At 56.3% G+C, this 14,344-nt stretch overlaps 1 protein-coding gene across 7 annotated transcripts in view; it reads left to right on the top strand.

The window, feature by feature from the left end:
• Positions 1–14,344, top strand: part of TRAPPC9 (trafficking protein particle complex subunit 9) — a 406,815-nt gene that overhangs the window by 295,340 nt on the left and 97,131 nt on the right. For all 7 annotated transcript variants that reach the window (XM_086337447.1, XM_086337441.1, XM_086337440.1 and 4 more), the window contains one exon: positions 9,626–9,779. In XM_086337447.1, coding sequence (XP_086193573.1) covers positions 9,626–9,779 — 154 coding nt within the window. The remainder of the gene's footprint in view (positions 1–9,625; positions 9,780–14,344) is intronic.

Here is a 14,344-nt window from a genome sequence, read left to right as displayed (position 1 = left end):
AAATCACCTCTTGTAGCCCAGTCACGTGCTCATACAGGTGACAAACCGGAGGGTTACAGCGTTCAGGACACTCCCCGGGGGCTACCCCGCCTGCTGGCCGGAGAGCAGAGCCCAGCAGAGACACTCCCCGGGGCTACCCCGCCTGCTGGCCGGAGAGCAGAGCCCAGCAGAGACACTCCCCGGGGCTACCCCGCCTGCTGGCCGGAGAGCAGAGCCCAGCAGAGACACTCCCCGGGGGCTACCCCGCCTGCTGGCCGGAAAGCAGAGCCCAGCAGAGGAGGCTCGCAGCCATCGGGACCCCACTGTGGGGACTGGTTGGCATCTGCCGGGCACCCGTGAGCCTTCCTGGACAGGGTGTGAGGGGAGAAGGCTGGGCTCCACGGGCACAGGGCTGCGTCCCCCTGCCTCCCAGAGTGCCTTCCCTCCATCCTCTGCGGCCATGTGTGCGCCGCCGAGGGAGCCCCAGGTTCCTCTTCTGTAGGATTCGGACGCTGACAGCGATAACGTTTATCAGCAGGCTGGTTGTGAGAATTAGAGAGAGGTGATTGTTGAGAACCCCGCAGACAGCCTGCCCTCAGGAAGGTCTCAGTGGTGAGGAGACCCCCCCCGCCAGGCCCTGCCTGACCCCCTCCCTTCCGTGTTCCCCAGCTTAGGGAAGGGCAGGCACACACCCTGTAGAAGGCCGGATATCTGCATCCCGACGCAGAAGGATTCCTGGTCCACAGACACCAATTGCGCATGGTCTTGAAGGTTCAGCTCCACTTAACAGGGGCATTTTTATCAAAGGGAGCTTTTATTTCCCCGGAGGCTAATTGAAGACTGTTGGCCTTCAGCAAACGCAGTGAATTTCATTTACCTTTGAGACTGGCGGGGTACCAGGGTCCTCGCACCGCGCTCTGATGGCTGTAGCTGTCTGATCCATCTGTAACCGTTCCACAGAAGCTATTTCAGGGCTCTCTACCTGCTGGTTCTCGTGCTTCTGATTAGCTTGATGAGGGAAACTGCCGTGGTCTGTCTTAAATCCAGATGTCAAAACACTTCCATGGGTTTCTCCCGAGTTCTTTCTTCAGCAGCATGCCAGGGGAAAGTCTGCCAGAGATGGGTCTGTTTCCCTCTTGCTCTTCGCCTCCCTAGAGGTGGGGCTGGGCCTGCGAGCTCTGCACCGCTGTTGGCCAAGTGGGTTTCGACCACCCCCCGCCTCTGCCGCAGCCTGCACGCCTTGTCCGACCCGCGTGAGGGCCCGGGGAAGCCTGCCTTCTCCCTTCGGGCTCTTGGACGGAGGCCCTGGGCTTTTGCTTCCAGGCAGCATCCCTGCCAGGTTTCACCTGGGCGGGAGGTGCAGCGCCTCCCCTGCGGATGCTCTGCGCACACAGGGGGCCCCTGGCCGCCAGCCCCACCGCTCTGCCTCAGTTTCCCCATCCGCTCTGTGAAGGCAGTGAGGCCGCTGGAAGGGTGGCGTGTGTGCCAAGAGCAGGCTCTCAGTAAAGTTCTCCCTCTGGGGCTTCCTTCTCCTTTGTCTCCTCTGGTGTTTAAAACAATGTCCCTCTCTTCTTAAAACACACTTCTGATCTCGCTTTCCGCATGGGTCCACCTGCCCAGCAGAGCAGGGGATGTCCCCCGTGAGCCTCCGTGGGATGGCTCTGCTTACCCCTCCAGCCGCATCCCTGGAGCAGCCGGCCCGGTGTCCCCCCTGGAGCAGCCAGCCCAGTGTCCAGGGTGCGGAGTTGGGAGGGTTCACGCTCTACCACATCACGCCCTGTGCCATGTGTGACAGTCTGAGGACCCAGGAAGCTCCCTCCTCACCTCCGCTTGACTCCCAGCCTGAGCAGTCTCAGGGACGTGGGCAGCGCTGGGCGCCCCCTCTCTAGGCCACGCTGCACCGAGGTCCTCGGGTCCTAACCCTTGGCACACTCACCGCAGCCCTCCCAGCCCATCTCCCCCTGGTCTACTCTCCCCCAGGATCCTGCAGCTCCCGGGGAGGGGCCCTGCTTCAGGTTCACCTGCCTCCCTGCATGCCGAGCAGGGCGTGGGTCCCACAACGTGCTGGCTGCTCTCTGAGCACCATTGTCCCGGTGTGGCTGGTCCCACATCTGCCCTGGGTCTGACCCGGGCAGCACCCCGCTGAACCCCAAGGCTGCCCTCAGCATGTTCTGTCCTTGCACCCCGGGTGGAGCTGCGGGGTAAGGCAACGAGGGGGCAACGGCGAGCATCCCGTCAGCGCGGGTCCCTTGGGCACAGACGCTGACCCGCAGCGGCCGTGCAGGACCCTGACGTGGTCGGGATGACGGGGCTGCCGACCAGGACCCCGCCGGTGCCCTCGCCCTTAGGTTTAGGTGCGTCCTCTGCACGGGTGATGGGAGAGAAGCGGGCACCCGACGGGGACGCTGCTGCTTCAGCAGTCCCTCCCTGGCCAGCACGTCACTCCGGAGGACTCAGAGGAGCCCGAGAGGGTGTCATGCGCCTGCTTTTCACTTAAGGCTGTGTGGTGGCCATGGCCCGGCTGAGCCCACAGAGGCTGCCGCCCTAATTCAGCTCCCCGGGGTTTTCCCAGCCCATGTGGGCTGGGCACGGGCTGTGGGGAGAAGCCAGGACTTGCAAGCAGCTCGTTTCCTTTTCCAGTTGGCAGCGGGCAGGCACAAACCCTGAGGGTGCCCTGCGGCCGGGTCCTCACTGGGGTTAACGTGTGTCCCCTCCCAGGAAGCCCCAGGCTCCTCTCACAGCTTCCCAGGGTGGGGGCTCCCAGTGGGTGACCCGTCACAGGCACCCCTGGTGCAGAAGGCAGAGGTGGGCAAAACCAGGCCTTTCAGACTTCTGGGAAAGCGTCTGATTGGTCTTTTGATCTCAGTATAGACCTCCCCAGAGTTGTCAGGAGCGTTGGAGGAAACCCCAAGCTCACCCTTAGAGACCCAGAGGTCCAGGGGACTGCTGACATGGCTCCTGGCGCTCACCAGAGAGGGGGCCTTGCCTGGGGCGAGCTCGTGCCAAGCCAGGGGCACGGTGGGCTCTGTGAGCAGGGCAGTGCAGGGAGCGAAGAGAGGGGGTACGGGAAGCTGGGCCAGCACTGGGGGGCCTCTGGGAGCGGGGGGCCGTGAAGGACGCAGGCTGAGGACGCAGTGGCTTGCTTGCACATTGGTCTTGGGGGAACGTTCTCTGTGATCGCAGGAGAGTGAAAAGAATAAATAAAATACCAGTGCCTAGCATTTATCTTACATTTTAGTTTTCGTAAAGTGTCTCTATAAACGCTTTCCTGTTTGGACCTCAATCCATTCTAGCAACATTTTTTTAACCACCCCCCAGAGTAATTGCTATAATTTTGAGCATTAATGATATGCCAAGTGGTCCGTGTTCCCCACAATCCTGACTGACCCCAGCCTCACGTGCTCATTTCACACGTGAAGAAGCGGAGGCCTGGAGACACCGGTCTAACCTGCCTCTGGCCGCCAAGCTCCCAGGTGACCAAGGTGGGCTTAGAATCCAGCTCTGGGCGGCTGCAGAGCCTCAGCTCCTTCGTCCACACAGTCTTCTGTCCTGGAGGAGGCTCTTCAGTCAGTGACCCGCCCTGGGCCCCACGTCCCGTCAAGAGCAGAGTTAGGCTTGAATTCCCCGCCTGCTGGGGAGTTCATCCCTCCCCTTCCCGCTGCATGGCAGGGATCCGGCGGGCCAGCCAGCCCTGCTTAGATGGAAGGCTCCTCCTGGAGAAGGCCCAGCAGAGAGAAATCAATTAAAGGCGACCCCGGGAGGCAGGGATCCAGGCCTCACTCTGCTTCCCGCGGGTTGTGGGGGGCAGCCGGCAGCTCGATGGCATTAAGAGTAAATCTCACTTTATTAAGCGCTGTCTTCTGAGCGGAGGACACTACTTACAGGCCCCCAAGTAGTCGTTCATCTGCAGAAATGCAAGGAAAGGGGGTTGTGCTTCCACCGAAACGTTGGCTGAGACGGAAGGAGGTGCTGCTGACACATGAGGCTGGTGTCTCTGGACATGAGACATGTCACTTCGTTTGTGGTCCTCTAATACAGGATAAACACATATCAGTTTTACGCAGGAGGTGTCGGGTTCACGGAAGGACTCGGAGGCTGCGTGTCTGGCTGTGGTGGAAGCAGCCATGGGCTAGAGGGGGCTCAGCGGAGTCCGGCTGCCCTCAGGGAGGAGGTGGACAGGGCGCTGGGGATATCAGGGCGTGGTGACAGAGGGAGGTATCCCAGCCAGCCTGGAAGGTGGGTGGGAGGCAGAGAGACTGGGTCTTGGGGGTGCCTTGGAGTCAGGGTTCCCTGGAGGAAGTTGTGAGAACTGGCCAGGGCAGCCTTTGAGCCTTTTGAGGGCCCTGGGAGAGCAGGTCCTCGTGGGTAAGAGGTCTGTTCTCCCTCAGCTCACCCCTCTGGAAGGCAGGTGCCGGGCCCTGGGGTCCCCTCGTGGATGGCCAGGGAGCACGGGCACAGGGGGAGTGTGACGGGCGCCACGCGGGCCTCTGGTCCTGTCCTCCTGCAGAACTGGCTGGCCCCTTGCCCGCGATCACACCATGCGGTCACTCTTTGGAGAAGCTGTCTCCGTAGCAAGAGGCCGTGGCTGCCTGGCAGCCCCTCGAGCCCCCACCCTGGCCTTGGCTGAACTCACAGAAAGCCCATCAAGAGGTGGGTGGGCCCTTAACCACCTCCAGCTCGCAGGTGAGGAACTGGAGACCCAGACAAACGGAGCACCCGAGACAGAGTGAAGGGGGCTGGGACCTGTCAGACGCTGGCGTCGGCTCAGCCTTCCCCCTATGAGTGGACCCCCGCCTGGGTGGGGGCCCCTGGGCGCCCGCCGTGTCTGAGCTTCCCCGACCCTGTCCAGTGCCTGGCACTTAGCTACATCTGCCAGGTGTGTGCCTGGAGCTTGTGGGGCAGGGACGCCTCTACGGACCCCCATCTCCATGCTCGCCTGCTGCGGGACCCCCAGGCCGGGTTAGGAGTCCTCTGCCCTGTCAGCTGTCCCTGTGGCCTTGGGCAGGTGGTGGGTATGAGGATGGCGGGAGACGGTGACGGTGAGGCACGTGCCGGGTGCCCGTGGGTGCTGCCAGTCTCACGTTTGGCGTGATCCCCGATGGCGCTTTGATTCTTATAATACAGTGTATCTTCTCTTCAATTAAAAATGATAACAAGGAAGCTTTCTTTGAAAACATAACTGGTCTACGAGGCTTAACGAGAAAATGATCGTCTTGGGTGTGAGCCAGGAGTCAGGTTGATGCCATTTTCCTGTCTGCCCCAAGTTCTTCTCATTGAGGATGAATGACTCCGGAAGGCCAGCCTCCTCCCTTCCACTTGGCTAGTACTTCATTATAAACCAGAGACTAGGCTGGTGTTCTGCATAGTCAAACAGACTCCCGAAGGATGCACTACATAAATTTAGAATACCGTCTTATAACTATCAATTATCTCCCAATGAAAGTTCAATTTAATTATACATGGATAGTCCTTCTAAATCCGACTCCTTGATTTGTATTTAAATGTCATCATTATGACTTCCCTGGCGAGGTTATCAGCTGTTCAAAGGCTGAATCATATGATATGGTATTTTTTTTTTAAAAAAAAACCACCACTTTTTTAATAGACTCTTCAGAAATCACAGCACCTTTTTTTAGTGCCAACTCTTAACTATTATTGTCACATTTGGCCATAAAATTAAACATGAAAATTGGCATTCCATAGTAGTATTAGTTTTATTTCCCTCCGACTCGGCAAAGATGAACAGACTCAAATAGCGGTGGGGACTGTCTGGAGCGGAGGCTGCAGAATGCACTGGGGTGCTGGGCCAGTATCAGAACCGCATTCAGGTCTGAAGCTCTTGCGTGAGCGGCTCGGGTCACTTCTTAACTGCCTGGCCCCTCAGCCTCCCTGCCTCCACGTATGGGATGCTGCGTGTGCCCGGGCCTGGCTTCCAGCCCCTTCCTGGAGGACATGAAGAACGGTGGTGAGGCTCAGGGCCGTGCCCAACGTCCAGGTCGACAGAGATGTAGAGTAGTCTTCGGGTCCTAGAGTTGCCATCCTGGTTCCAGGATTCTAGGCTAGGTGCCCCCTAGGCGAGTCACTCAACTTCTGGTACCTCGATTCCATCATCTGTGCAGAAGGAGGGTGCTGCCTTTGAGACATTCGCTGCATGGTGTGCCCTGGGGCTGCTGGAGGGGGAGCGATGTTGTAAATTTGGGGAGTGGGGTGGCCTGTGGCTGGCGGGCTCTGCAGTCACCAGGTCTGTGTCTTCCACCAGCTCTGAAAACCAGAGGAGCAAAGATCATTTCCTTTTAGGTCCTTGGCCTAAGCAAGGGAGAGCCAGAGAAAGCAAAAATCAGGGCGGCTCCGTCTAAGCACAGGCTCCCAGTGGGGCTGCCAGCTCTGTGCCTTTGGGCAGGTGGCTTTCGCTCACAGAGCTTCATCGCATCTGTGAAAGGAAGCATATCACAGCATCCTTAGGCTGCCGTCATAAAAAGATGAATACGTATTGAAAACACCTAGCCCAGGCTGGGCACGTGGTAAGCGTTTGTTGCATTTCATTTTTCCTCTTCTCCTCTTTTGTGGGCACACCTGGCTGTGCATTTCTTAAGGGTGGTGGTGGGTGATGTAATGTGATGCTTAGGCTCAGTCCGAAATTGTTTGAAAGAGCCCACCCCTCCTGCCCCACTGGCCCAGGCAGTCACAAATATAATCCCAGTGGTCAGTATGCATTCTGATCTATTCTGATCGCAAGTCTTCTGAGAGCGGGCCTCTCTTTCCACTTTGCATTTGGCCAGAAGAGAGCCGGGTGTCGGGACGTGTCCACACCCACCTGCCAGGTAACAGTTACTGGTTCCTTTTGAGTTACCAGATGAGGAGACTGAGTTTGGCCCCTTTAGTGAAACTTAGGATGTATTCTGACCTTTGGTTTGAAGAGAGCACTAGTTTGCTTCAGGCCACCTTGGAAGTGAGGGGGGTAGGAAGCAGTTCTACTCGGTAGGCATTTGAGGCGCTCCAGCTATACCCACAGGGGAGAAAGAGACGACTGGGCAATTCCTGAAGAAGTGTTCAGCCTCAGGAGTAGTTCAGACCTGCAGACTGAAACATCAGCGAAGCAGCAGCTTGCCTCTTACTGGCATAGATTTGAAACTCGATCGTCATCAGTATCGGCCAGGATGCAGAGAGGGCCGCCCCCATCCCGCCCCCGGCTCTGTTGAGGGCACGTGCTCGGGGAGAACCTCCTTGAGAAGGGACTTGTTCCCTGCCTCTGGGCCTAAAAGGCTTTCATACCCCCACATCAGTTAATTCCACCTCTAGAGGTGTACTCTCACAGATAGCCGTAAATGCAGCGAGGAAATTTAAGCAGAAAGATGGTGGTTATGTCTTTTTTTTTCACCAATATTTTTTTTAAAGAATGCAAAATACCTGAAAAGTATGAAAAATAGGGGAGCTGTTAAAATTATGATACAGCCGTGTGATAGAATCTTCTGCAGACTGATCTTCAACAGTGTGGAGTTGTTCATCTCATATTAACAGAATAAAGCGAGCCTTAAAATTGTGTGTATATGTATGTGTGTATGCATATATTTAACACTTTTATGACTTACACATACACTTATGTAATGATTTGTTACATTAAAATAGGAACACTTAGGGAAAAAAGACTATAGAATCCATATATCAATCATAAGGGTATAAGATTCTGAGTACTTTTCCTTTTGCATGCTATTCTCTGTTTTCTAGCTTTTTGCAGTAAGCGTATCTACTTTTGTAATCAGAAAAGAATGGTAAAAGGGTAATTTTTTGAACGTGGTCCTTGCCCTGAAGTGCACTGTTTCTGTGCTTACGCTGAAGTGCCCCTAACTCTGGCGGCCAACCCTTAATCGTCACGCTCTCGGCCAAATGCTGCACATTGACCGGTAATTCTTTCCAAGCGCTCGAGGCCTCTTCCTTAGGTTTACTTTGCTGTCTATACGCCCTGAATACCAGCTCCTGCTTGTTAAAGACAGAAATCGCCAAAGGCCCATTAGTGCCTGCTGGAGTTCAGGCGAATATTTCGGCCACTGCACAGACTATGAATTAAAAGAAAATGCCTGCTGTTATCTGTTGACTGGCAGTCATCTTGAGGGCCTGACACGAAGGAGCCGCCCTTTCTCCCCTTCTCTCTACATCCCTTCATGTAGCACATTTTTGTTGAGTACCTACTCTGTGCCTGACTTTGTGCTAACAGGTAGGATTTCAAACATCAGTGAGACCCAGCCAGCTCCCGGCTGTGTGCATGTCAGGACCATGGGCAAGGGAGGGGGGGGCAGCAGGCGGTTAGAGCCTGACCGCCTCCTACGGACCAGGCACTGTCTCACCAGGAGACACAGCTGAACGTGGATGCAGGTATGGGGCAGGCAGCAGTGGCCTGGGTATTGCTGTTCAGTCGCTCAGTCATGTCTGACTCTGTCACTCCATGGACTGCAGCACAACAGGCTTCCCGTCCTTCACTGTCTTCCAGAGTTTGCTCACTCATGTCCATTGAGTCGATGATGCCATCCAACCATCTCATCCTCTGCAGCCCCCTTCTCCTGCTGTCAGTCTTGCAGAGCATCAGGGTCTTTTCCAGTGAGTCAGCTCTTCGCATCAGGTGGCCAAAGTATTGGAGCTTTAGGTTCAGCATCAGTGCTTCCAATGCACATTCAGGGTTGACTTCCTTTAGGGTATTAGGGAGGATCTTAATTCACTGTTCATTTCTTCTTTGAACTGGTTCCTGCAGTGTGTCAGGCAGGCACAACTCTGGGCCCGGGAACACTGCTAAATAAGACAAGAACATCTCTGCCCTCAGGGAGCCGAATTCTGATAGGATTGATAGACAGCTCACAAATCCAGAAGTAAATATTTGCAGCTCGTGGTACATGGTGTAGCAGAAATAGATTGAATACCGCCCTGGAGAAGGTGAGGGCGGGTGAGAGAGAAAGCTGCTGTGGAGAGGTGATCTAGGAAGGCCTTTCTGAAGGTCTGATCTAAAGGATGAAAGACTCCAGCCGTGCCACGGGTCAGGTGAAGAGCATTCCCACATGGGGAGCTGTGGCACAGAGGCTGAGTCACGGGATGGAAATTGCCCTAGGGTTAAGAGTGTGGGCATCCAGGGTGTGAGACTTGGCAGAAACTTGAAGGTGGGGGGGATCCTGGGCGCAGGGGCTGCAAGTGGGCAGGTGGGGTGCCGTGTGGCTGGTGGGGCGCAGCATGTGGCTGGCTGGGTGCGGCATGTGTGAACAAGCCAGTCTGGCGGAGGATGAAGTTTGAGGTGACAGGCAGGGCTCTGTGTTGAGTCTGCAGTTCCCACTGGGCTCTGGGTCCTCAGGGCTGAGTAATTGCCAGCCTGCTCTGCGATTCTCCCTTTGGTTCCTGTCCGCTTTATCCTGTTCCAGAATCCAGATTTCTTTCTGGGATTGGACTCTCTGACTCTGTCTTTTGTGCTAAACTGTGTTGAACCAGCTCTGAAGCCAATGCTACCCTGGGAATCAATTATTTCATTTTCTTGGAGCGACTCCGTTATGAATTACTAACGATAACGATTCATTCTCCTGTTTCACGCTGGCATGTGCTGATTCCCCGAGAGCCCGCAGAAGAAATTGCCGTCCTGATTCACCCTCTGCTGTGTTTCCCCTTCTCTTAGAATGGCCATTCAAGTGGACAAGTTCAACTTTGAGAGTTTCCCAGAATCCCCTGCGGATAAGGGGCAGTTTGCAAATTCCAAACATCTGGAGGAGGAGAGGCAGGAAGCCCGAGGCCTGGAGATCAACAGCAAGCTGGACATCCACTGGACCATCATATCCTTTTCCCAGACCCGAGGAGCCCAGAGGGGTCAGCTAGTGAGTGCTGGGCACAGGTAACTCAGGAGTGGCCTGGCAGGGAGATCTGGACAGAGAGCAGACATTTTCTCACCTCTCACCGTGTCCAGGGCCCCAGGAGGGAAGATGAGGAAGGGCCTGCTTGGGGCGGGGGCTGCTCTTGGCTTGGGTTGCCTGTTTCTTGTCAGCATTCAGATCTGTGATAGTGACAAGTACTAACGGCTACCTGCCATGGCTGGGCTGGAGGGCTTCCACTCACTGATGGTCGAATACAGGATGCGGTTGTCAGGGAAACTGAAATTGGGTTGAACAGCTTAGCCAGGCGTAGAGATGCCATTTTGAAAAACCTGGGATGGGAGCAGTTTAGGAGGCTGTGTTACAAAGGTCAGTTTCATAAAACAGCTGGCCCTGCCCTGAGCTTCAGAGCAATGCCTGGCTCATGGTTGACACCCAGTTGGATGAGTGGGAATCTGGAGGAACCCCAGGTTCCCTAGGTTCTGTGTTTCTTCAGCAGTCTTCACCGAGTGCCTGCTTTGGGTCAGGTGTACGGTGAGCCACCTGAGAGGTGGAGATGCAGAGATGAGGCCTCACGTGGTTGCGTGGTCTTGAAAGGGGTGGAAGTGCTCTGAGGATTAGATGCACGGCAAATCCCATGGACAGAGGAGCCTGGTGTGCTGCGGTACGTGGGATGGCAAGAGTTGGACACTACGTAGGGACTCAACAGCAACAACAGGGACAGAGCATTGGGCCAAGTGCTTCATCAGAGGAGCTGCTGGGGGCAGCGCAGTCAGGGAAGGCTTCATAGAGGAGGTGACGTTAGCGTGGACTTTTTAAAGATAAGTAGAAGCTTGTCAAGGGGAAAAGGGTGGAAAGTGCCCTGCAGTGCTCAGGATGCGAGAGGATGGTTCTCCTAGAGCGTCTTCCCAGGAAGAGGCAACTCTGAGGGGACTGTCTGTTATTTATCGGTATCTCGTTCACATGCTGATTCTGTGGAAATGGGTTGGCTGCAGCCTGTCATGTGGTCTCGGATCATTCCAGACCATCTTCCTGGTTTCTGGAAACATCCTCGGGCTGCAGGAGGCACGGTTTCCAGGACGGAGGCCACTTCCTTCACGCCAGCTCACGTGAATTTGAGCTTGGGAGACCAGACCTCTGTCTCCAAGGAGCTTGTGAAAAAGCACTGCAGATGGATGGCTTGGGAACCAGACGCTAAAAATAGAGCGTCCAGGGACTCATGGAGGGAACCGGGTGCACGTCGTGGGGTTAGGCGTTTGTCTCCTGTGGAGAGAGAAGTAAAACAGCCGGGACCACAGCGTTGCCCTTCCTGAGGTGCCCTGCATCTCAGCAGAGTCGGGGTCAGTCAGCTGGCATGTTTGAGTGAGCAGGGCCAACTCAGCCTGAGTCCAGCCAAGGACCTGCTTGGGCGGGGTGGCCAGAGCAGTGCTCACCTGCCCACCAGGGGGCCCTGAAAGCGCTCCTGACCCCTTGAGGGGATGGAGGCGCAGGGAGGAAGGAGGCGGTCAGCGGTCAGCTCTCGTGTCTGCGTCCTGACGCTGGAGCCAGGAGAGGCCCCCCTGTGTTGTGGAGGCTCCACGCCTCCTGTGTGGGGTCCTCGTGGGGTCCCCATGTGAGCAGGGGGGCCCTGCTCCTTCTCAGAGCCTTAGCTTTCCCCAGGAGCTGCTGCAGAGCCTGGCCCACTGGGCTGTGGGTGATCCAGTCTGCACCCGGGGAGGAGGGCGCAGTGTGCTTGGGGGACCCAGAGGGAAGGGGGTCTCATCACGGAACCCACAGAGACTGGGCCTTGCTGGGAGCAAGGACATACAGCAGCACCTGTGAGCGTGGCTTCCTGGGTGCTGACCCGGGGGCCCACCTGGTCCTGGATGCCCACCCCCCAGCTCCCAGGGCACGTCTCACCCGTCTTGCTGATGCAGCTGCCTCCGCATTCCTGCGGAGAAACAAGGGGAGCTGGTACTGAACCGTCAGCCCCACTCTAGCCTGTGGCCCTTGCCTCCTAGTAGGATTATGGTGACCATCAAAACACTCACATTGTTTTATTGAAAACGTACTGAAATGTTTTGGGGTTTCTCTCCTTTCAGCCTTGATTCTTTAAAGAAGCTGACTTCCCTATTTTGCGTTTTGATTAATAATTCATGCAAGCAAATCCTTATTGGATGCCCACCAGGTGCCAGGCACACCCGTCTCCTAGCTTTACTGATTGGAAGCCCGTCCCCACAGGGGATTCGAGTGACGAGAATTAACACTGTGGACATCTCTTCCCTCTGCGCTCCCCTCCTGTCTGGTAATGACATCTGGCATGGGACGAAGAGCAGACTTTCGCTATTGTAAACCTAAATCCAAGCAGATGGGAAGACCAAAGATGGAATTGCCTAAGTATTTCATTATGCATTTTGATATTTTCTCAATATTTAGACTTCATAAAAAAGTCGAGCCTAATTTGACACCCATCCACGGTGATAAAAATGGCCCGTATGTAAGCCTGTACGGCTGGATAGACGCGTTTTAAAGGAAACTGGCTCTCGCGGTAGGTGTGTGCACACCTGTCTAGAGAATACCTGCTATACTCAGAAGAGCCCAGCGGACTCTGGGAGCTCGCTCTCTGCACGCGGCTCACCGTCTGTGTGCCTTGTTTCTGCGCCTGGGGGCGGGCAGACGCAGAGGTGGGCGCTCAAGGCGCAGCCCTCGTGGGGTAAGACGGAGCTTTCCTGTGGTGGGACTGACCTGCCTCGGTGTTCCAGACCCGCCGTGCACCGTGGACCCGAGTTGCCCCCTGCGGCAGGTTGTACAGAGCGCAGGCTGGAGCAGCGGGTCGCCCGGGCGGTGCTGAGGTGCTGGCCTGCCTGCCGGCCTTTCTCCCGCTCCCCTACTCCCCTCCCCGCCCCCAAAGGCAAAGGTCGAGCTCTGGGGCCGCCTCCTCTGTGTCCTGCCCCCCGCAGCCTGGGCGCCTGGGCTCCCGAAGAGAGACGGGGTAGAGGGTGGAGAGTAGGCGTTGTCCGTCCCACCCAGGAAACCGCAGCCCTGCTTCCTCTGACCGCACCCTTGCTTTGTGAAACACGCAGGGCAGGTGTCAGTGCTGATTTTTTTTTTAAATTTTTGTTGAAGTCTAGTTGATCTATAATGTCACATTTGATCTCTGTAGATTAATCTCTCAATCACTTTGCTGTAGAGCAAAGTGACTCAGGTATATCCATATATACATTTTTTCTTGTATCTTTGGCATTCTGGTTTATCCCAGGACACCACATACAGTTCCCTGTGGTGAACAGGAGGACCTTCTTGTTCATCCATTCTCTCTGTGTGATAGTTTGCATCTTCCAGCCCCAAACTCCATCCCTCCCCCCGACCCACCCCGGGTGCTGCAGGTCCAGGCAGGCTTTCCCACATGGAGCCTGGAGCCTGCTAACTGGCCAAGAGCCAGCACGGCTCAAGGGTCCCCGCAGGCTGCCTGGGGCGTCGTCGGGAGACCGCCCTCTGCAGGGACAGGGTGGCCTCATGCGGAGCAGGGGGTGGGGGGCAGTCGTCCATCGGGGCCGTGAGCACCAGGAGCTTCTCGGTGTTTTCAGCCCTGAAGCTCCCTGGTTCAGCGGTTCACGCGCTGGCCCTGGGCCCGGGCAAGTGAGCTAACATTGAATACTGCTCTTTTAGATTTATGATCCCGCTCTCTCTTCTGAAACCCTGTGTATCATTTCCATTATTACCCGCGCTGTGCAAACCACCACGTGCGCGGCTCCCGTGTGTCGAGTTTCTTGGTGTGTGGTCCACGGGGCTGGGGAAGGGACACTGGGCAGCGGGGCAGACGCTGACCAGCGGGCGCTGTCGCCCAGCTCGCCCGCCCCCTCCCCTGGGCCTCCGTGTAGCCTCTCTGCTCCCCTTTCCTCCTCATCTGGTGACGGTGGTGATGGCAGCCCAGGGCGGACATGTGCTCTGGGGCGCTGCTGGGATCAGTCCTAACCATTATATCCGCCCTTCTGATCCCCTGGGAAAGTGAAAGCGTTGGTTGCTCAGTCATGTCCGATTTCTCTGTGACCCCGTGGACTGTAGCCCACTAGCCTCCTCTGTCCATGGATTCTCCAGGCAAGAATATTCGAGTGGGTTGCCATTTCCTCCTCTAGGGGATCTTCTTCATCCAGGGCTTGAACCCGGGTCTCCCGCGTTGCAGCCAGACCTGATCCCTACCTGGTGCTGGACAGGATACTAGCATTTTTCTTACAACCTACAAGCTGGGTAGTACCTACCCCTTTTAAAAAATAGATACTTATTCTGGAAGTTGAATAACTCTCCTGACATGTGTCCCGGAGCTGGATGGCCAGGATCCGAGACCTCACGTTCTTTCCTGTTGCCTGAGGTCAGCCTGAAGTGACGGCCCACCCTCGAGGCACAGCCGTGCTTCCTGACCCTGGAAGGTGTCAGCACAGCTGAGCCCCCGCTTCCCGCTCTCCTCGGGGCCCGGCCCCAGGTGAGGCTCCTCCCAGACGGAGGGCGCTGGGCTGGGCCTCCCCAACGGCCGGCTCCTGGCGTCCCTGCCT

This window comes from Bos grunniens, chromosome 14 (assembly GCF_055505025.1).
Source record: "Bos grunniens cultivar Pamir isolate PY7600 chromosome 14, Bosgru_T2T1.0, whole genome shotgun sequence".
NCBI lineage: Eukaryota > Metazoa > Chordata > Mammalia > Artiodactyla > Bovidae > Bos > Bos grunniens.
The sequence above is the reverse complement of the archived record's forward strand: the minus strand, read 5'-3'. Positions and strand labels throughout refer to the sequence as shown.